The sequence below is a fragment of the Pan troglodytes genome, chromosome 6 (genome assembly GCF_028858775.2).
Source record: "Pan troglodytes isolate AG18354 chromosome 6, NHGRI_mPanTro3-v2.0_pri, whole genome shotgun sequence".
Lineage (NCBI taxonomy): Eukaryota > Metazoa > Chordata > Mammalia > Primates > Hominidae > Pan > Pan troglodytes.
The window spans coordinates 153,846,208-153,870,726 of record NC_072404.2 but is presented as its reverse complement, the minus strand read 5'-3'; the positions used below and the strand labels follow the sequence as shown (position 1 = coordinate 153,870,726).

At 39.3% G+C, this 24,519-nt stretch overlaps 1 protein-coding gene and 1 non-coding gene across 7 annotated transcripts in view; one reads left to right on the top strand and one right to left on the bottom strand.

Moving 5' to 3' along the window:
* TRIM24 (tripartite motif containing 24) overlaps positions 1 to 24,519 on the bottom strand; it is a 127,878-nt gene that overhangs the window by 90,283 nt on the left and 13,076 nt on the right. For 2 of the 6 annotated variants that reach the window (XM_054655230.2, XM_054655231.2), the window contains exon 2: positions 515 to 607. The exons of the other annotated variants lie outside the window; for them this stretch is intronic. In XM_054655230.2, coding sequence (XP_054511205.1) covers positions 515 to 607 — 93 coding nt within the window. The remainder of the gene's footprint in view (positions 1 to 514; positions 608 to 24,519) is intronic. 6 annotated transcript variants of the gene reach the window in all.
* LOC112209941 (small nucleolar RNA U13) lies at positions 14,800 to 14,903 on the top strand. Its single transcript, XR_002944925.1, has one exon. It is a non-coding gene; the product is annotated as a small nucleolar RNA U13 (small nucleolar RNA).

Here is a 24,519-nt window from a genome sequence, read left to right as displayed (position 1 = left end):
ACATTAAAAACATTATTAGATTGGTAGACTCAACACAGTTGAGATTCCATGTCTCCAAACTGATCTAAAGATTCAATGCAATCCCAATTAAAATCCCAGCAGGGGATCATTTTGTAGTAACTAACAAACTGATCCTAAAATTTAATGAAAATGCAAAAGACAGAGAATAGCAATAACAATTCAAAAAATACCGAATTTGGAGGACTTATGCTACTTGATTTCAAGATTTACTATGGATAGAGCTACAGTAATCAGAGTGGTATTTGAGAAAGGAGAGAAATACAAACAATGAAACAGAATAGAGTCCAGAAACAGACATATACATATCGATTATATAACAAGTATTTAATCAGAGTCTCAAAAGGATGGACTGAGAGAAAATAAAATGGGCAAGAATTTTGTAGAAGTGAAGTAACAGAGCCTACAAGTTTCCCAAGTCCAATGACTCTCAAGTAGAATAAAAAGAAACTAACATCTAAATACATCACACTAGACTGGACATGGTGGCTCACACCTGTAATCCCAACATTTTGGGAGGCTGAAGCAGGAGGATTGCTTGAGGCCAGGAGTTTGAGACCAGCCTGGGCAAAACAATAAGATCCCATCCCTATAAAAAAAAAGATAAAGAAAATAAATATACCATCCTAAAACTGCAGAAATCAAAGACAAAGAGAAGCCTTAAATACAAAGAAAAAAGGATGAATTATCATGAAAAAAGACAAAAGTAGGCCTGTTAGCCTACTTTTGTCAGCTACAGTGTAAGTCAGAAGACAGTAGAAGGCTGTCTTCCAAGTGCAAAAATTGCCTAACCAGAATCCTAAATCCAGCAGAAATATTGTTAAAGACTAAGATGCATTAGTTGAAACAGACTGTCAGAATCAATAATAAAATCCCACAATATGCTGCTATGTTGCCAATTCGATACATTTTGTAGGTTCACTACTTTTAGAGTTTACTTTTAGTTTAGATATACACTTATTTTTGAATATGTAAAACATTTACATTGGTTCAAAAGTCAAAAACTTATTAAAAAGTATAGCAAATTTCTCTTGCATCTTTATCACTCAATTCTATTTGCCCTACTTCACCTTCCCTATAAATAATCATTTTTATTAAGCCGTGTTTTCTGGTATGCGAATATTTCTTTTTCCTTTTTCCTAGAAGTTCTTTTTGCAAAAAACATTGTACTGCAGCTTTTTGTTGTTGTTGCTGTTGTTTTAACTTAACAATACATCTTGGTGATCACTCCATAACAGTGAATACAGATCTACCTGCATTCTTTTTTTCCCCACATGGTATGTACCTCAACCAGTCTTTTTTACAGCTTATTTCCCATCTTTTGCTATTACAATGATGACTATTGCAATGAATAACTCTGTCTACATGTCACTTTACTAGTGGCAGATGTACCCTTAAAATAAATTCTTAGAAGTGGGTTTGTGGGTCAAAGGATAAAAAAACCTGCAATTTTGTTAGAAACAACCAAATATACTCTTGTTGGGAATGTATAACAATATCCAGTTTCTCAAAGTCTCAAATAGAGTATGTTAACAAACATTTGGATTTTTGCCTGATAGGTGAAAAATAGCTATATTGGTATAGTTTTAGTTGACACACTCCTTATTGCAAGGTTTAACATCTTTCTTTTTGTTGTTGTTCCATCTTTTTTTCTTTTTTAAAACACAGAAGGGGTCTTGCTATGTTGCCCAGGCTGGTTTTGAACTCTTGCCATCAAGTGGTCCTCCTGCCTCAACCTCCCAAAGTGCTGGGATTACAGGCATGAGCCACCATTCATATTAATCACAGAAGTAATTCCAGACTAACAGAAACATGGCCAGGTGTGGTGGCTCATGCCTGTAATCCTAACACTTTGGGAGGCCAAGGCGGGAGGGTCACTCGAGGCCAGCTGTTCAAGAGCAGCCTGGGCAACACAGTGAGACCCTGTCTCTATTTAAAAAATAATAACACCAGTCACAGTGGCTCACACCTGTAATCCCAGCACTTTGGGAGGTGGAGGTGGACAGATCACCTGAGGTCAGGAGTCTGAGACCAGACTGGCCAACATGGTGAAACCTCATCTCTACTAAAAATATAAAAATTAGCTGGGCATGGTGGCAGGCGCCTGTAATCCCAGCTACTTGGGAGGCTGAGGCAAGATAATCACTTGAACCCAGGAGGCGGAGGTTCCAGTGAGCTGAGATCGTGCCATTGCACTCCAGCCTGGGCAATAAGAGTGAAACTCCATCTCCAAAATAATAATAATAATAATAGTAACAACAACAACAACAACAACAATAATAAAACAGATATAAAGGGCATTTTTGGGAAAAGGGAAAAAATGGAAGATGGACTTGTATTAGACTACTGGGAAATAATACCATTTTAGACAGCTGTGATAAGGTTATTGGTATTATCAAGGTGACTGTCTTACCTTTGGTAAGAGACTGGCATGCATAAGCCAGCTACCATGACCCATTCCATAGTCCTGCTGCAACATGGGGACAGCGTTCCTAGAATGGCTCGCTGTTGCTATAGTGAACAGTAAAGACTTTGTGCTCTAAAATGCTGGAGCGTGATTTAATTGGTATGGCAGTTCCCTGAGGATCAGCAGAGATGGTTGGCTATATTTGACCCCCTGAGGATCAACAGAAATGGTTGGTTATATTTGACCCCCTTAGGCTTACAGCGGCTTCTCTGGTGACATCTATCAGAACACTTAAAAAGGATTACACACTATTTTTAAAAAATCTAGACATTTTCAAATATGAGAGGCTGCAAGCAGATACAGAGATAATGGGACAGAAACTTCAGTAACACACATAACAAGGAACAAAGACTTCGCAAAAATTTCTTGGAAAAGTCACTATACTAATAGACAACTTTAGACCTCAACAAACAACAAAATAAATCCCTGAGTAGAAGGAGAATCTGTTTTCCAGAGTTACCAACACATTGTAATACTTAAATTGTTTGGTTCTCAACAAACGAATTATAAATCATAGCACATAGCTGGTTCATAAGAAAAAAATAATTTGACAGAAAACTATCCCTGGGACAGCCCAGACAGTAAAACGACTAGTCAAAGATGTTAAATCAACTGTCTCAAATATGCTCAGTGAGATAAAAGAAACTATGCACAAAGAGCTAAAGGATATCAGAAGAGTATATGAACAAACAGGGAATGTCAGTAAAGAGACACACATTATACAAAAGAACCAAAAAGAAATTCTGAAGCTGAAAAGCCCAAGAGCTAAAATGAAAAATTCATACAGCAGTACAATGGCAGATTTGAGCAGGAAGAAGAAACAGCAAACTTGAAGATAAAATAATTGAAATTATCCAGTCTGAAGATTAAAATGAAAAAATAAAGAAAAAATTAACAGAACCTAAGGCACCTGTGGAACACCATTGAACAAGTCCTAGAAGAGAAAGAGGCAAAAAACATATGGAATAATTAATACCTAAAAACTTCCTAAATTTGATGAAGAACATGAATCCATGCATGTAAGATGCTCAATAAGCTCCAAGCAGGATAAACTCAGATCTTGTTACTGCAGTAACTTTACAACTATAATTTTCCAACGTCTAAGGGATGGCTTATTTTTGCTTGTTGATGGCTGGCACAGTCCATTTGAGACTTTCCCCAAACTATTCTGCAAGAGCAGTAGCCTCTCCCTTCATCAAGCACTCCCCTGGCACCACAGACTGCAAGTTGATTCTGGTCATTTTTTCCAGTTTACTGGTTGTTTCAATGTAAGGATTAACTCCTAGAAATTCCTACTCTGCTACTTTGCAGGATGTCCCCTTCACCAAAATTAAAACTACAGTACATCAAAGGACATTATCAAGATGGTAAAAAAGACAACCGTCAGAATGGGAGAATATATTTGCACATCATGTATCTTGTAAGTGCTTAGTATCCAGAATATATAAACTTTTACAACAAAAATTCAAAAATAGGTAAAGAACTTGAATAGACATTTATTTTATTTTATTTTTTTTTTTTGGAGACAGAGTATTATCCTGTTGCCCAGGCTAGAGGACAGTGATAACAATCACAGCTCACTGCAGCCTCCACCTCCTAGGCTCAAGTGTTCCTCTTGCCTCAGCCTCCTGAGTAGCTGGGACTACAGTCATGTACCACCATGCCTGGCTAAATTTTTTTACTTGTATTGTTGTAGAGACAGGGTCTCCCTTTGTTGCTCAGTCTGGTCTCGAACTCCTGGGCTCAAGTGATCCTGCCACCGCAGACTCCCAAATAGCTGGGATTATAAGTGTTGAGCCACTGTGCCTATCTGACATTTCTCCAAAGAAGATAAAAAAAAAAACAGCAACCAACAAGCACATGAAATGATTTTCAACATCATTTGGGAAATGCAAATCAAAACCACAATGAGATTACCACTTCACACCCACTAGGGATGGCTCTCATCCAAAAAATTAAATAAATAAAAGGAAAAATACACGTTGTCCAGGATGTGGAGAAATTATAACTCTTGTGCACTGCTGACACGATGCAAAATGGTGGAGCTGCTGTGGTAACAGTTTGGTAGTTCACCAAAAAGCTAACAGCCATTCTACTCCTATACACCCAAAAAGAACTGAAAACAGGGACTAACAGATACTTGGACACCAATGTTCAGAGCAGTATTATTCATAAGAGCTAAAGAGTGGGCAGCCTAAATATCCACTAAAAGATCAATGTGTAAATAAAATGTGCTATACCCTTACAATGGAGTATTATTCACCCATAAGAAGTGATGTCTGATATATGCTACGCTATGGATAAAACTTGAAAATACTATGCTAAAGGAAATAAGTCAGACCAGAAAAGGACAAATATTGCATAATTCTATTTTTATGAGGTTCTAGAATAGGCAAACTCCCAAGGACAGAAGGAAAGAGGAGCAGCACGATAGCAGTTGTCAAGAACAAGCGCCTTGCATTTCTCTGATGGCCAGTGATGACGAGCATTTTTTCATGTGTTTTTTGGCTGCATAAATGTCTTCTTTTGAGAAGTGCCTGTTCATGTCCTTCGCCCACTTTTTGATGGGGTTGTTTGTTTTTTTCTTGTAAATTTGTTTGAGTTCACTGTAGATTCTGGATATTAGCCCTTTGTCAGATGAGTAGGTTGCAAAAATTTTCTCCCATGTTGTAGGTTGCCTATTCACTCTGATGGTAGTTTCTTTTGCTGTGCAGAAGCTCTTTAGTTTAATTAGATCCCATTTGTCAATTTTGGCTTTTGTTGCCATTGCTTTTGGTGTTTTGGACATGAAGTCCCTGCCCACGCCTATGTCCTGAATGGTAATGCAAATCAAAACCACTATGAGATATCATCTCACACCAGTTAGAATGGCAATCATTAAAAAGTCAGGAAATAACAGGTGCTGGAGAGGATGTGGAGAAATAGGAACACTTTTACACTGTTGGTGGGACTGTAAACTAGTTCAACCATTGTGGAAGTCAGTGTGGCGATTCCTCAGGGATCTAGAACTAGAAATACCATTTGACCCAGCCATCCCATTACTGGGTATATACCCAAATGACTATAAATCATGCTGCTATAAAGACACATGCACACGTATGTTTATTGCGGCATTATTCACAATAGCAAAGACTTGGAACCAACCCAAATGTCCAACAATGATAGACTGGATTAAGAAAATGTGGCACATATACACCATGGAATACTATGCAGCCATAAAAAATGATGAGTTCATATCCTTTGTAGGGACATGGATGAAATTGGAAACCATCATTCTCAGTAAACTATCGCAAGAACAAAAAACCAAACACCGCATATTCTCACTCATAGGTGGGAATTGAACAATGAGATCACATGGACACAGGAAGGGGAATATCACACTCTGGGGACTGTGGTGGGGAGGGGGGAGGGGGGAGGGATAGCATTGGGAGATATACCTAATGCTAGATGACGAGTTAGTGGGTGCAGCGCACCAGCATGGCACATGTATACATATGTAACTAACCTGCACAATGTGCACATGTACCCTAAAACTTAAAGTATAATAAAAAAAAAAAAAAAAAAAAAAGAACAAGCGCCTTATGAAAGGCAGCAAAGGGAGCCAAAAAGGTAGTTGATCCATTTTCTCAGAAAGAGTGGTATGATGTGAAAGCTCCTGCTATGTCCAAGAAATATCAGAAAGACACTAGTCACCAAAACCAAGGAACAAAAATTGCATCCGATGGTCTCAAGGGTTATGTGTTTGCAGTGAGTCTTGTTGACTTGCAGAATGATGAAGTTGCATTTAGAAAATTCAAACTGATTACCAAAGATGTTCAGGGCAAAAATTGCCTGACTTAACTTTCATGGCATGGGTCTTACTCCAGGACAAAATGTGTTCCGGGGTGAAAAAATGGCAGACCATGATTGAAGCTCATGTTGACATCAAGACTACTACTTATGATTACTTGTTTCATTTGTTCTGTATTGGTTTTACTAAAAAAACCAACAATCAGATATGGAAGATCTCTTATGCTCTGCACCAACAGGTCTGCCAAATCCAGAAGAAGATGCTGGAAATCATGACCTGACAGGTACAGACAAATGACTTGAAAGACGTGGTCAATACATTGATTCCGGATAGCACTGGAAAAGACATAGAAAAGGCTTGCCAATCTATTTCTCCTCTCCATGATGTTTTCAGTAGAAAAGTAAAAATGCTGAAGAAGCCCAGGTTTGAACTGGAAAAACTCATGGAGCTTCACAGTGAAGGTAGCAGTGCTGGAAAAGCAACTGGGGATGAGATACGTGCTAATGTTGAATGAGCTGTTGGATATGAACCACAGTCCAATAATCTGTTTTCTAATTGTGGCAAATAAAAAGTTCTATTTGTGAAAGCAGAAAAGAGGTTACCAGGGGCTAGGAGGAAGGGGCAATAGGGAGGAGTTCTTGCTTAATGGGTAAAGAAGTTCTGCTCAGAGAAAAGCTGAAAATTCTAAAAACCAGAGCGCCTCTTCTCCAAAAGATCGCAGCTCCTCGCCAGCAACGGAACAAAGCTGGACGGAGAATAACTTTGATGAGTTGACAGAAGTAGGCATCAGAAGGTTGGTAATAACAAACTTTTCCGAGCTAAAGGAGGATGTTCAAACCCATCACAAGGAAGCTAAAAACCTTGAAAAAAGATTAGAGGAATGGCTAACGAGCATAAACAGTGTAGAGAAGACCTTAAACGACCTATGGAGCTGAAAACCATGGCATGAGAACTAGGTGATGCATGCACAAGCTTCAGTAGCCAATACGATCAAGTGGAAGAAAGGGTATCAGTGACTGAAGATCAAATGAATGAAATGAAGCGAGAAGAGAAGTTTAGAGAAAAAAGAGTAAAAAGAAATGAACAAAGCCTCCAAGAAATAAGGGACTTTGTGAAAAGACCAAATCTACGTCTGATCGGTATACCTGAAAGTGACAGGGAGAATGGAACCAAGCTGGAAAACACTCTTCGGGATATTATCCAGGAGAACTTCTCCAACCTAGCAAGGCAGGCCAACGTTCAAATTCAGGAAATACAGAGAACACCACAAAGATACTCCTCGAGAAGAGCAACTCCAAGACACATAATTGTCAGATTCACCAAGGTTGAAATGAAGGAAAAAACGTTAAGCGCGGCCAGAAAGAAAGGTCAGGTTACCTACCCACAAAGGGAAGCCCATCAGACTAACAGTGGATCTCTCGGCAGAAACTCTACAAGCCAAGAGAGTGAGGGCCAATATTCAACACTCTTAAAGAAAAGAATTTTCAACCCAGAATTTCACATCCAGTCAAACCAAGCTTCATAAGTGAAGGAGAAATAAAATCCTTTATAGACAAGAAAATGCTGAGAGATTTTTGTCACCACCAGGCCTGCCTTACAAGAGCTCCTAAAGGAAGCACTAAACATGGAAAGGAACAACTGAGACCAGCCACTGCAAAACCATGCCAAATTGTAAAGACCATCGATGCTAGGAAGAAACTGCATCAACTAACGGGCAAAATAACCGGCTAACATCATAATGACAGGATCAAATTCACACATAACAATATTAACCTTAAATGTAAATGGGCTAAATGCCCCAATTAAAAGACAAAGACTGGCAAATTGGATCGAGAGTCAAGACCCATCAGTGTGCTATATTCGGGAGACCCATCTCACGTGCACAGACACACATAGGCTCAAAATAAAGGGATGGAGGAAGACCTACCAAGCAAATGGAAAGCAAAAATAGCAGAGGTTGCAATCCTAGTCTCTGATAAAACAGACTTTAAACCAACAAAGATCAAAGGAGACAAAGAAGGCCAATACATAATGGCAAAGGGATCAATTCAACAAGAAGAGCTAACTAACCTGAATATATATGCACCCAATACAGGAGCACCCTGATTCATACAGCAAGTCCTTAGAGACCTACAAAGAGACTTAGACTCCCACACAATAATAATGGGAGACTTTAACACACCACTGTCAACATTAGATAAATCAATGAGACAGAAGGTTAACAAGGATATCCAAGACTTGAACTCAGCTTTGCACCAAGCAGACCTAAGAGACATCTACAGAACTCTCCACCCCAAATCAACAGAATATACATTCTTCTCAGCACCACGCTGCAGTTATTCCAAAACTGACCACATAGTTGGAAGTAAAGCACTCCTCAGTAAATGTAAAAGAACAGAAATCACAACAAACTGTCTCTCAGACCACTGTGCAATCAAATTAGAACTCAGGACTAAGAAACTCACTTAAAACCGCACAACTACATGAAAACTGAACAACCTGCTCCTAAATGATTACTGGGTACATAACAAAATGAAGGCAGAAATAAAGATGTTCTTTGAAACCAATGAGAACAAAGACACAACGTACCAGAATCTCTGGGACACATTTAAAGCAGTGTGAGGAGGGAAATTTATAGCACTAAATGCCCACAAGAGAAAGCAGGAAAGATCTAAAATTGACACCCTAACATTACAATTAAAGGAACTAGAGACGCAAGAACAAACAAATTCAAAAGCTAGCAGAAGGCAAGAAATAACTAAGATCAGGGCAGAACTGAAGGAGATAGAGACACAAAAAACCCTTCAAAAAATTCATGAATCCAGGAGCTGGTTTTTTTTTGAAAACATCAACAGAATAGATAGAACACTACCAAGACTAATAAAGAAGAAAAAAGAGAAGAATCAAATAGATGCAACAAAAAATGACAAAGGGGATATCACCACCGATCCCACAGAAATACAAACTACCATCAGAGAATACTATTAACACCTCTACAGAAATAAGCTAGAAAATCTAGAAAAAATGGATAAATTCCTGGACACATACACACTCCCAAGACTAAACCAGGAAGAAGTTGAATCCCTGAATAGACCAATAACAGTCTCTGAAATTGAGGCAATAATTAAGAGCCTACCAATGAAAAAAAGTCCAGGACCAGACATATTCACAGCCAAATTCTACCAGAGGTAGAAAGAAGAGCTGGTACCATTCCTTTTGAAACTATTCCAATCAACAGAAAAACAGGGAATCCTCCCTATCTCATTTTATGAGGCCAGCATCATAAATCTGCCAACCCTGGCAGAGACACAACAAAAAAAGAGAATTTTAGACCAATATCCCTGATGAACATCAATGCGAAAATTCTCAATAAAATACTGGCAAACCAAACCCGGCAGCACATCAAAAAGCTTATTCACCAAGATCAAGTGGGCTTCATCCCTGGGATGCAAGGCTGGTTCAACATATGCATATTGATAAACGTAATCCATCACATAAACAGAACCAAAGACAAAAACCACATGATTATTTCAATAGATGCAGAAAAGGCCTTTGACAAAATTCAACAGCCCTTCATGCTAAAAACTCTCAATAAACTAGGTATTGATGGAACGTATCTCAAAATAATAAGAACTATTTATGACAAACCCACAGCCAATATCATACTGAATGGGCAAAAACTGACCTTTGAAAAATTCCCTTTGAAAACTGGCACAAGACAGGGATGCCCTCTCTCACCACTCCTGTTCAACATAGTGTTGGAAGTTCTGGCCAGGGCAATCAGGCAAGAGAAAGAAATAAAGGGTATTCAATTAGCAAAAGAGGAAGTCAAATTGTCCCTGTTTGCAGATGACATGATTGTATATTTAGAAAACCCCATTGTCTCAGTCCAAAATCTCCTTAAGCTGATAAGCAACTTCAGCAAAGTCTCAGGATACAAAATCAAGGTGCAAAAATCACAAGCATTCTTATATACCAATAACAGACACACAGAGAGCCAAATCATGAGTGAACTCCCATTCACAATTGCTTCGAAGAGAATAAAATACCTAGGAATCCCACTTACAAGGGATGTGAAGGACCTCTTCAAGGAGAACTACAAACCACTGCTCAACAAAATAAAAGAGGACACAAACAAATGGAAGAACATTCCATGCTCATGGATAGGAAGAATCAATATTGTGAAAATGGCCATACTGCCCAAGGTAATTTATAGATTCAATGCCATCCCCATCAAGTTACCAATGACTGTCTTCACAGAACTGGAAAAAAACTACTTTAAAGTTCATATGGAACCACAAAAGAGCCCGCATTGCCAAGACAATCCTAAGCAAAAAGAACAAAGCTGGAGGCATCATGCTACCTGACTTCAAAGTACACTACAAGGCTACAGTAACCAAAACAGCATGGTACTGGGACCGAAACAGAGATACAGACCAGTAGGACAGAATACAGGCCTCAGAAATAACATCAGACATCTATAACCATCTGATCTTTGACAAACCTGACAAAAACAAGAAATGGGGAAAGGATTCCCTATTTAATAAATGGTTCTGGGAACACTGGCTAGCCGTATGTAGAAAGCTGAAACCGGATCCCTTCCTTACACCTTATACAAAAATTAATTCAAGATGGATTAAAGACTTAAATGTTAGACCTAAAACCATAAAAACCCTAGAAGAAAACCTAGGCAATACCATTCAGGACATAGGCATGGGCAAGGACTTCATGACTAAAACACCAAAAGCAATGGCAACAAAAGCCAAAATAGACAAATGGGATCTAATTAAACTAAAGAACTTCTGCACAGCAAAAGAAACTACCATCAGAGTGAACAGGCAACCTACAGAATGGGAAAAAATTTTTGCAATTTACCTATCTGACAAAGGGCTAATATCCAGAATCTACAAAGAATGTAAATTTACAAGAAAAAAATCAAACAACCCCATCAAAAAGTGGGCAAAGAATATGAACAGACACTTTTCAAAAGAAAACATGTATGCAGCCAACGGACACATGAAAAATGCTCATCATCACTGGTCATCAAAGAAATGCAAATCAAAAACCACAATGAGATACCATCTCACACCAGTTAGAATGGCGATCATTAAAAAGTCAGGAAAGAACAGGTGCTGGAGAGGATGTGGAGAAATAGGAATGCTTTTACACTGTTGGTGGGAGTGTAAACTGGTTTAACCATTGTGGAAGACAGTGTGGCGATTCCTCAAGGATCTAGAACTAGAAATACCATTTGACCCAGCGATCCCATTACTGGGTATATACCCAAAGGACTATAAATCATGCTACTATAAAGACATGCACATGTATGTTTATTGTGGCACTACTGACAACAGGAAAGACTTGGAACCAACCCAAATGTCCATCAGTGATAGACTGGATTAAGAAAATGTGGCGCATATACACCATGGAATACTATGCAGCCATAAAAAAGGATGAGTTCATGTCCTTTGTAGGGACATGGATGATGCTGGAAACCATCATTCTGAGCAAACAGAAAACCAAATGCTGCATGTTCTCACTCATAGGTGGGAACTGAACAATGAGAACACTTGGACACAGGGCAGAGAACATCACACATTGGGGCCTGTCATGGGGTGAGGGGATGGGGGAGGCACAGCATTAAGAGAAATACCTAATGTAAATGACGAGTTAATGGGTGCAGCAAACCAACATGGCACATGCATATATATGTAACAAACCTGCACATTGTGCACATGTACCCTAGAACTTAAAGTATAATTAAAAAAAAAAAGTTCTTCTCAGGATGATGAAAAAGTTCTGGAAATAGCAGTGAAAGTTACAGAACACTATGAATGTACTTAATGCCACAGAATTATATACTTGAATATGATTAAAGTAGTAAATTTTATGTTATGTATATTTTACTACTGTAAAAAAAAGTACTCAAAACATTGACAAGGCATAGTAAAATATTCCCAAATAAAAGGAAATTAATAAAATGAAATCGAACTATTAATGTATTTTTTCAAAGAAACCAATAAAATTGAAAATCCATATTGAGGAAAGAGAAAGAAATAGGGAAGGCCTATAAAATCAGCACTGGGAATGAAAAAGAAAATTCATAATGTTAGATGACACAGAGAAAGAATTACCAAGAGGTTATTATCAACTACCTATATCAATAAAATTGAAAATTTATATAAAATGTATAAATTCCTAGAAAAAAACTGTCTACCATAGTATCTCAAGTAGAATAGAATCCTATAGATAAACCTTTACGAAAACTGAATCCAGAGTTAAAATCTTCCCACAAAGAAAGGCCCAGTCCCTGACTGCTACCTTATATTCAAGAAATACTTTAATTCCAATCTTACACAAATTCCTTCAGGGAAATTAAATCAGTAGCACTCTGTAATTCATTTTATGAAGTTCGCCTAACTCTACAAGAAAATTCATAAGGGCAGTATTACAAAGAAAAACCACAGGCCAAGGTAATTCATAAACATAAAAGTAGTAAACAAAGTATTAGCAAACCAAATCCTACAGCATGTGAAAAGAATAATATACCATCATTAAGTAGACTTCTGCCTAGGAAAGTTTATTTTACTATTAGAAAATCAATTCTTAGAACTCACCACCTAACAGATTAAAGGAAAAATTATGCTTTCACTAGATACATAAGAAAAAGTATATTAAAAAAAAAAAAAAACCTAAGGCCAGGCGTGGTGGCTCATGCCTATAATCCCAGTACTTTGGGAGGCCTAGGTGGGTGGATCACCTGAGGGTAAGAGTTCCAGACCAGTCTGACCAACATGGTGAAACACCATCTCTACTAAAAATACAAAATTAGCCAGGCGTGGTGGCACATGCCTGTAATCCCAGCTACTCGGGAGGTTGAGGCAGGAGAATAACTTGAACCCGGGAGGTGGAGGTTGAGGTGAGACAAGATCGCGCCATTGCACTCCAGCCTGGGCAACAAGAGCGAAACTCCGTCTCAAAAAAAAAAAAATCTATTTATGATCAAAAAGATACACTCACAGACACACATGCCTCTGTGAATATTAGAAAATAAATGGGGAGGCATATGGCCTAGAATTGAGGTTCAATATTATGTACTGCCTTGATTCTGGTACAACTGGGAGGACTTTGAACAGCCTAACCACAAGTTCTCCTCCCCACTCTACTTCCACAGAGAGGGTCCCTTAACCAAATACTCTTTATCAAAGCGACCAGGCACAATTTCTGCTTATGCTTAAATATTGAGTTTCAGTTCCTTGCCAACCTATATAATTATTCAAACAAGCCAATCTCATCCTCCTGTGGGAACCAGGGGCACCCCACTTTCATGATACTACATAAAAAGGCTATCTCCCACAGTCCCTGTTTGTTTACTCCGTCCCAAGTGCAACCATTATGTGGCCCTGCCTGGCAATGTAGTGTCCTCCCCAGGGCTATACAAGTCTATGTGACTAATAAACTGTTGTCAATTTCATCTGTCCAGTGTCAGATGTGATGTATTGGGCCAACCTCATAATCCTATGGCAGGAATCCCTCCCTCACCAATGGGAATATCTATACGCTTATAAAAGATCTATATAAAATCCTACAGCAAACTTCCTATTTAATGGTGTAATGTTGAAGCTTCCTTTCTGAGATCAGGAACAAGATAAATATCCACTGGCTTGACTTTTATTCAACAATGGAGAATTTAGGCAGCATGATAAAGCAAGAAAAAGAAAAGGCATAAAGATTGGAAATAATAAACACTGTCATTATTCACAGATGATATGATTAGATACAAGAGAAGCCAAACAAAGCTACAGAGAACTTACTAGAATTAGAAAGATTTAACAAAGTTATTGAAAAAAAATTTTTTTTAACATTTGGGTCCAGGCACAGTGGCTAATGCCTAGGATCCCAGCACTTTGGGAGGCCAAGGCCAGAGGAGTGTAGGGATTTGAGGCCAGAGGAGTGTAGGGATTTGACACCAGCCTGGTCAACAAAGTGAGACCCCCCCCCACCTACAAAAATGAGGAAAAATTAGCTGAGCATGGTGGTACATGCCTGTAGTCCCAGCTACTCGAGAGGATGAGGTGGGAAGATGACTTGAGCCCAGGAGGCTGAGGCTGCAGTGATCCCTGACTGTGCCACTGCACTCCAGCCTGGGTCACAGAAGGAGACTGTGGCTCAAAAAAAACAAAAACAAATTAAGATATAAAACATATTTGGGCCAGGCATAGTGGCCAAAAGCTCTCAGCATTTTGAGAGGCCAAAGTGAGAGGATCACTTGAGTCCAGGAGTTCAAGACCCACCTGGGCAACATAGTGAGACACCATCACTACAAAAAATAATAAAAAGGAAAAAAAACCCCACACATTTGTATTTATATTTACCAGGAACAAAAAGGTAGAATGAAGTTAAAATGGAATATCATTTACAGTAGCATCATAACCTATCAAGTACCTAGAAAAACTTTAAGAGAAGACATGCAAAATCTCAATGGGAATAATTATACTTAACGAGTTGCTAAAGAAAGCATAAGATCCTTTTGTGGTTCATAAGCATGATGATCAGGTTTTCAGGCATATGTGTACGACGTGCCTCCTTCAAACTTTGTTAGGATGCTACCACGCTACCCATCTGACTTAAAGGAAAAAAATTAAGAAGCATAATAATATTCTCCCCAAAGTGATTTTTTTTATCAATTTCTCATAATGCCAATAGCCTATCATGTTTTTTTGTGAAACCTGATAGGTGGATTCTTATGTGATAATTCAAATAGCTAAAAAATAATTAGAAGATGCTTCTGAAAAATAATTACAGGTATTGGTAAGGGGTTACATAAGGACTTGCTTTGCCAGCTATCAAAAACTACTGTAAAGAGAATATGGGCCAAGCAGTGGTTCATGCCTGTAATCCCAAAACCAAGACAGGAGGACAATTTGAGGTCAGGAGTACGAGACCAAATTGGGCAACATAGCAAGACCCTTTTTTCTAAAAGGAAAAAAAAAGTGTGGCCCTGGTGCAGGTAGTAACAAATAGATCAACAGATTAAAACTGCCTGAGAAAGAGAAATCAGACTGCTAAGGAAGAAACAGACTCACGCATACATAATTATAAGCACGGCGGTGTAGAGCACTGGGAAAAGAATGGTACTATTTTCCGCTAATGGGGCTTGGATAGCAGGTAAAAAGTGAAACTGGACTGCAACCTCACCATACATATAAATCAACTGCAGATGAAACGAAAACCCAAATGTGAAGGAAAAATTATAGAGCTTTTAAAATAAAATATTTTCTTTTTTCTTTTTTTTTTTGGAGACAGGGTCTTGCTCTGTTACTCAGATTGGAGTGCTGTGGTATGATGAAGGCTCACTGCAGCCCTGGGTCCTCCTGGGTCCAAGCAATCTTCCCACACTAGCCTCTCAAGTAGTTGAGATCACAGGCTTGTGCCACCATGCCTGGCTCGTTTTGTTTGTTTGTTTGTTTGTATTGAGATAAGGTCTCCCTATGTTGCCCACACTAGTCTCAAACTCCTGGGCTCGAGTGATCCTCCCACAGTACTGGGATTACAGGTGTGAGCTACAGCGCCCAGCCCAGAAAGATTCTTAAAACGAGAGTACTTACCACAGAGATTCATAAAATTCAAAAATTCAAATTCAAAAAATAAAAGACCCTATAAAAAAGGCAAACAGAATGGAAGAAGATAGCGAGAATATAAAATAACTCCTATTAAAATTAAAATAGCCAGACACAGTGGCGGATACTTGTCATCCCAGATATTTGGGAGGCTGAGGCAGAAGGATTGCTTGAGCCCAGGAGTTTGAGACCAGCCTGGACAACACAGCAAGATCAAGTCTCATAAAAAAAAATAATAACTTGGGAGGCCAAGGCAGGTGAATCACTGAGCTCAGGAGTTTGAGACCAGCCTAACCAACATGGAGAAACCCCATCTCTACTAAAAATACAAAATTAGCCGGGCGTAGTGGCGCATGCCTGTAATCCCTACTACTCGGGAGGCTGAGGCAGGAGAATCGCTTGAACCTGGGGGTCAGAGGTTGCAGCAAGCTGAGATTACACCATTGCACTCCAGCCTGAGCAACAAGAGTGAAACTCTGTCTTAAAAAATAATAATAATAACTTTTTAAAAAATGAAAAAAAAAAAGTTTAAATAACCCAACAAAAAGAAAAAATAGGAGAGACTCAAACAAGTGCTTCACAATAGCTGAAATCTAAATGATGGATATGGAAAGTGCTCAACCTAACTGGTACTTAGGAAAAGCTTCTCAGATCCCGATAAGTTAACAGGAAACACCCACAAGATTGCCAAAAAATAAAAAGATTGATAATACAAAATGTTAGTGAACATCTACATCTGAGCCAACAGGAACATACATGAACTGCTAGTGGGTATATGAGAGTTGGTAAAAGTTAACTTGAGCGTTCACCTTCTCTATGATCAGGAATTCTGCCTTACAGTATTTAAAAAAACAAAACAAAACAAAAAAACACCCACACACCAAAACCTCAGGACTCACATATACGAACAGCAGGATATATTAACAAGAATGTTAATAGCTTCATTGCTTTAAAAAGAGCAAAAAACAGGCAACATTTCCAATACACAGCAATAAGAGAATGGAAAATTTAATTGTGGTATATTTGTGCAAAGTATTATATAGCATTAAAAATGAATAAACTATAGCTATATGCAACAACATGGATGATCCCTTCAATGTTAAATGAAGATAGGAAGAAATAAAATACACCAGCACCATTCCTTTCACACAAAGTCCCAAAACAGACAAAGCTAGGTTACAGCATTCACCATTACGTAAATGAAGGAATTGTTAACATAAAAGTGGGGCAGGCCAAGTGCAGTGCCTCACGCCTGTATTCCCAGAACTTTGGGAGACTGAGGTGGTAGGACTGCTTGACCTCAGGAGTTCAAGACCAGCCTAGGTAACAGTGAGACCTCGTCACTACAAAAAAAAATTTAAAAACTTATTCATGGCCCGGGTGCGGTGGCTTACACCTGTAATCCCAGCACTTTGGGAGGCCGAAGCTAGTGGATCACCTGAGTTCAGGAGTTTGAGACCAGCCTGGCCAACATGGTGAAACCCTGTCTCTACTAAAAACACAAAAATTAGCCGGACGTGTTGCCGCATGTCTGTAATTCCAGCTGCTTGGAAGGCTGAGGTGGGAGAATCGCTTGAACCCGGGGGCAGAAGCTGCAGTGAGCTGAGATCGCACCATTGCACTCCAGTCTGGGCAACAAGAGCAAAACTCTGTCTCAAAAGAAAATAAAATTAAAAAATAAAATAAATGCCGGGCGCAGTGACACGCCTATAATCCCAGCACTTTGGGAGACCAAGGCAGGCAGATCACCTGAGATCGGGAGTTCGAGACCAGCCTGACCAACATGGAGAAACCCCATATCTACTAAAAAATAAAAAATTAGCCAGGCGTCACATGCCTGTAATCCCAGCTACTTGGGAGGCTGAGGCAGGAGAATTGCTTGAACCCAGGAGGCAGAGATTGCGGTGAGCCAACATCCCGCCACTGCACTCCCGCCTGGGCAACAAGAGCAAAACTCCGTCTCATTCAGGCATGGTGACACACGCCCAGCTACTCAGGACTCTATGGCTGGAGGATCATTTGAACCTGGGAGATAAAGGCTGCAGTGATCCCTGATTGCACCACTACACTCTGGCCTAGGTGACAGAGCAAGACCCTGTCAAAAAGAAGAAGAAGAAAAAAAAAAGGTTGGACAAACAGTTAACTTCTAAGGGAAAGGGAAGGAGTGATAAAAATATAGCAGACAAGGAACTTTGGGGGTTACTGGCTATGTGTGTTTCTTGATCTAAGTGGTGGTTATATAATTATTCACTTAATATGTTAATTGTACATGTGTTTCCCTCACACTTTTTGAAAAGCTTAAGCATCCTAAGTTTTCAGTTCATGGTGGGGAGACCTCTTCAACAAAAATGCGAAGGCACCCTCAGAGGTAGGAAGGACAATTAGGAAGCAGCTGAAATGACCTCAGGAAATGAAGATAAAAAGAAGGCAACCGATTTCTGAGATGTAGAAAGGAGAATTGACAGAATTTGTTAAGGGAAGATTAGGCTTTTTTAAAAAGTCAAGGATGGAGCCTTAACTTTTATCTTCTTAATCCCTATTAAAATAATTAATTGGAAGGCCACTATGCTGAGATGGCCACAGCACCTTGGGTTCCTATTTAAGCAAAAAGAAACCAAACTCAAAGTGAACTTAAGCTTAACTAATCAGAAACCACCAACTAACCTCTAGTGACTTTATGAATCAGAAACTGCCAACTAGCCTCTAACTAGGTACTTTCTACTGTCTTGATGCCAAGAACACCTTATCAAAGTTTCCCTCTCCTGCCCCTTCTGTGGAGCACTGAGCCACTTGCTCAACTGATACTGCCCATTCATGAATCCCTGAGTTCTAAAATAAACAAAAACTAGCTGGGTGTGGTAGCATGCACCTGTAGTCCCAGCTACTCAAGAGGCTAAGGTAGGAGGATCACTTCAGCCCGGGGGATAAAGGCTGAAGTAAGCTGTGTTTGCACTACTGCACTCTAGCCTGGGCCGCAGAGTAAGATGCTGCCTCAAAAATAAATAAATAAATAAAAAGACAGGGTTTTTGCTATGCTGCTCAGGCTGGTCTTGAATTAGTCTCAAGCGATCCTCCTGCCTCAGCCTTCCAGAGTGCTGGGATTACAGGAATGAACCACTGTGCCCAAAACAAAATAACTTACCCTGACCTATAATATTAATCAATATACTTCTCAGTTTCCTTTAATTACACTAGTACATAAACCAATTTCTTTTTAAATTACAACATTCCAAGATTTATAAACCACAAGGCTTACCTGTCCAGCCTTACAGTGGAAAATGTAGATAAGACCCCATCGAAAAATCTTTCCCTCCTCATCCTCCTGACATTTATTTCTATTAGTTTTCCAACAAATTTATAATTTTAGTTGGAAATCTGATAAATGAAACATGTTTATATATTATGAACATTTAATAATATTCACAACTGAGGTGCAGAGCATAGTACAATATTTTCTTTGTCAAGCAATTTCATTCTCGAATTATCAATTGCCTGCATTTTAAAAATCTGCTTAGTTTTTAAGTATTTATCACTAAATCAGCAGCAAACTTTCCGACAGAACTGCAAACCCTTTTCAATATGTTCAAATATATCAGCTAATCAAACAGTTTTACATTTGTGCCCTCAAATGTATCCTTCTCTGAAATATGAAGTCCTTCGTCCAGCTCCAAACCTTTTCAAGCCTGCTGCAAGCTGCCATCCTGGAGCTTTCCTTCATCATTATCCTGGGAATTTCTATGCCTAATGATATTACCACAAGTATCTGCTTGCTTTACCTCACATGAAACCTGAATAGTTTCAAAATACCAACATAACCACTAAAAACACACCACTGAATGCAATATAAGTTTTTTTGTGCTTACAATATAGCATACTAGGAATGCACAATCAATATTGTGATTTAAAAATCAGTTTCAAAAATCCTTTACTATGTAGGTAAAACTATCTGGTTGATACAGAACAACGTTCATTTGTTTTGTTTGCTGGGGAAGCAGGGAGAGTTACTTATATTTGTTTAGTTTCATAAAACATTTACATAGTTCCAAAGTCAATACTGTGAACCAGTTACATTTACAGAGGTCTAATTTTCTTCTCTAATTCCTTCCCAACTTTTTCTTCCCTCGCTAGCAGTCATTTTTAATTATTTATTCTACTGTTGTTTGTTTTTTTGAGATGGAGTCTCTGTTTGTCTCCCAGGCTGGAGTGCAGTGGCCTGATCTCCGCTCACTGCAACCTCTGCCTCCTGGGTTCAAGCAGTTCTCCTGCCTCAGCCTCCCAAAGTGTGGGATTACAGGTGTGAGCCACCATGCCTGGCCTCCGTTGTTTATTTGTAAATATAAGCACATATTTTCTCTTTCTTTTTCTTCTTCTCATGGAGATACTGTTGCTTTAGATCCTTTTAGTGGATAGAGCTAAGAAACAAACACACACAGAGACACAAAGGGTAGCATATAATACTCATTCTTCTGCACCTTGATTTCTACTTAACAGTACATCATGGAATTCGCTCCACAGCAGTATTAATATCTTTTTCATTCCTTTTTTACAGCGGCACAATAATATACCATAGTTTATTCCACCAGTCATTTATTGGTGGTCATATCAATCTTTTATTATTATCAACAGTGCTACAGACAAATAACACTGTGCACGCCTCACTTTATTATTTTGCATTTGTATCTCTGAGATACATTCCTAGAAGTGGAGATTGCCAGGTCAATGAGGAAATGCATTTGCATTTTACTAGATATTGCCAAATTCCCTTCCAGTTTTAGCATTCTGCATTCCCACCAGCAATATAATGGATTATCTTCCTTTCCTCAGTTTCACCCAAAAAGTATAATGTCAAAGTATAATGCTGTACCTATTTTGGGGGAATTTCTTTCTTTCTTTTTTTTATTTTGAGACGGAGTCTCGCTCTGTCGCCCAGGCTGGAGTGCAGTGGCATGATCTCAGCTCACTGCAACCTCCGCCTCCCAGGTTCAAGCGGTTCTCCTGCCTCAGCCTCCTGAGTAACTGGGATTACAGGCGCACACCACCATGCCCGGCTAATTTTTGTATTTTTAGTAGAGACAGGATTTCACCATGTTGGTCAGGCTGGTCTCGGACTCCTGACCTCATGATCCACCCACCTTGGCCTCTCAAAGTGCTGGGATTACAGGCGTGAGCCACCACGCCCGGCCTGGGAGAAATTTTTAAGAGTTTTCTTTGTACCTCAATAATCATCTTTCATGAGCATCCCATGCGCATGTACAAAAATGTATATTCTCTTATATGCAATAGATGACCCTAAGATCTACCTTTCAGTTGTGTTAATCTAGGTCCTCAATAGCCTTACTGAAGTTTTTGTCCAGTTGATCTATCTTGAACTGAGATGGATTTTAGGTCTTCTATTATTAATATGCTCCTAACTCTTAATGACTCTCCTGAAGCTTCTTTTTTTTAAATGAAAGCTGTCATGAATATCCATGTACCCAATAACGTATCTTCATTACAGACTGCAGCTTGTAGCATTATTTATAATGTGTCCTACCTCTTTAATGATTTCTGGCCTGAGTTTTACCTTGCGCAAAATAACTATAATAACCCCTTTTTATTATATTTGTCTGGCATATCTTTGCCCAACCTCCTAATCTTTGAGTTTTTCGATTTTGCAGATGTATCTTTTATATAAAACACAGAGTTGGGCTAGGCGCAGTGGCTCACGCCAGTAATTCCAACACTTTGGGATGCTGAGGTGGGTGGATCACTGAGGCCAGGTGTTCAAGACCAGCTTGGCCAACATGGCAAAATGTCATCTCTACCAAGAATACCAAAATTAGCTGGGTATGGTGCATCGCTCCTGTAGTCCCAGCTGCTTGGGAGGCTGAGGCAGGAGAATTGCCGGAACCCTGGAGGTTGCAGTGAGATCACACCACTGCACTCTAGCCAGGGCGAGAGAGCAAGACTCAGACTCAAAACAGCAACAAAAGAAAACAAAACCACAGAGTTGGATTTTGCTATGTTAACCCAAAAATATTTTTTCTCTTAATAGGCCAGTTAAGCCCATTTACTAATATCACTATATGGTCTCAATTCTGTCACAGTGAGAATACATAATTTCATTGTATTTGTTTCTTTTGCTCTCCTTTCTGTACCCTTCCCACCACCTCCTTCCCCCTGCCAATACTTCTTTTGTTATCTAGAAAGGTTTGGGCTTTTGTCCTAATGGTTATCTTTATATAATATCCTTAAGTCCTCTCTTTGTTAGATACTATCTTTTGATTCCCTAGTATAAGCAACATAGAAATTAGCTCCATTCTTCCCCCCTCACCATTCCCATACCACAACACACAGCATCTATTTAAAGTAGTAATATCTCTTGATGCCCTGGTTAAGTTTTATAAAACAATTAATCAATGAGCCTATTAAACCATTTCTTGGCTGTCTGAAACTTAATTCTCTAACAGCTTCCTCAGGAAGTATTCACATAAGTGATATCCCTTATACTCTTGAATAACTGTATTATATCTACATTGTTAGGGCGCATAACAAGTACATACTACTTTGTCACCCCTTTTCTCTGTCATTAAATTTAGTTCTACAGTTAGACACAAGGATTCCCTGCAGAACATCTTCCCTATTGTTTTCCTGACATAAGATCTCTTGGCTTTAATACAGACTCAACAGCATGATATTAGTGTAAAGATAAACAAAAAGACCAATGGAACAGAAGAGAGTCCAGAAATAAACACAGACATGCACGGACAACTGATTTTTGACAATGACAATGCAGTGAAGAAAGGACAGTCCTCTAACAACAATGCTAGAAAAACTGCATATCCATATATAAAATGAACTTGGATCCATATCTCATACCACATACCAACATTAACTCAAAATGGATCATAGACCTAAATGTAAACCTCAAAACTATGGGACTTCCAAGAAGAAAACAGGATAAAATACCTGTGTTAGACAAAGATTTCTTAAATATGGCACAAAAGAATAATCCATAAAAGATAAACTGGATTTCACCAAAATAAGGAATTGGGGCTCCTTGGAGAGCTGGCATAGAAAAAGTACAAGATAGGCCGGGCGCGGTGGCTCACACCTGTAATCCCAGCACTTTGCGAGGCTGAGGCGGGTGGATCACGAGGTCAGGAGATCGAGACCATCCTGGCTAACGTGGTGAAACCCCGTCTCTACTAAAAATACAAAAAATTAGCTGGGCGTGGTAGCGGACGCCTGTAGTCCCAGCTACTTGGAAGGCTGAGGCAGGAGAATGGCGTGAACCCGGGAGGCAGAGTTTGCAGTGAGCTGAGATAGCGCCACTGCACTCCAGCCTGGGTGATAGAGCAAGACTCTGTCTCAAAAAAAAAAAAAAAAAAAAAATGAAAAAGTACAAGATAAATCTAGAAATTCTTATTTTGCCAGGAAATAAAAAAGTGCTCAACTGGGTGCCATGGCTCATGCCTGTAATCCTAGCACTTTGGGAGGCCAAGGCAGGAGGATCACTTGAGCTCAGAAGTCCAAGACCAGACTGAGCAATGTAGGGAGATCCCGTCTCTACAATAAAAATAAAAATTAGCCAGGTATGGTGGTAGATTCCTGTGGTGCCAGCTACTTGGGAGGCTGAGGTGGGAGGATGGCTCAGGCCTGGAAGGTTAAGGCTGTAGTGAGCCGTGACTGTCAACTTTAAGAGGTTTCTATTGTCCAAATTAGGGCAATTTGATTGTCAAAAGAAGTAAAGAAAGGAATGGCTATAACATACTGACTAAAATATTTCATAAGTCCATGATAGATAAATGGAAAAGAAAATGGTTATCCATACAGCAGACTATCAACTAGTAAGCATAGAGTGATAGAAAAACCATTTTGTACTATCACAGTAATAGCTGATAAAGGCAAGAAATCAGTGGATGCCAATCTAAGTTTTTTCGGAACAGAATATTCACACAGACTCCAAAGTATCTCCTAAAAGGTTATTTGTTAATTACAAAAGGAGAGGAGGAGATAGCTTTAGAGTGGAGAAATCTGGCAGTCACTACCTTAAACAAGTGATCAAGGCCAACACTAACAATGGGACAGAAAGACAATCATGTGTTTCTTAATGTAAGGCATTGAAAAAGACAAATCACTGTTGCCCAAAATGATGCATCAGTCTGCGTACAGTAAGTAGAGAGAAACCACACATTAATTTGAAATGAAGTTTAACTTAAGGAATTATTATTATCATTTTTTTGAGACAGAGTCTCGTTCTGTCACCCAGGCTGGAGTGCAGTGGCATGATCTAGGCTAACTGCAGCCTCCGCCTCCTGGGTTCAAGCAATTCTCCTGCCTCAGCCTCCCGAGTAGCTGGGACTACAGGCACATGCCACCACGCCTGGTTAATTTTTGTAATTTTAGTAGAGACAGGGTTTCACCATGTTGGCCAGGCTGGTCTCGAACTCCTGACCTCAGGTAACCCGCCTGCCTCAGCCTCCCAAAGTGTTGGGATTACAGGCATGAGCCAACGCACCCAGCCAACATAAGGAATTATTAACCATCGTAAGGGATTGAATGGGAGGCCAAGGCAGGAGAACTGCTTGAGTCCAGGAGTTCAACCTGACTAACAAAGTGAGACCCTGTTTCTATTTAAAAAA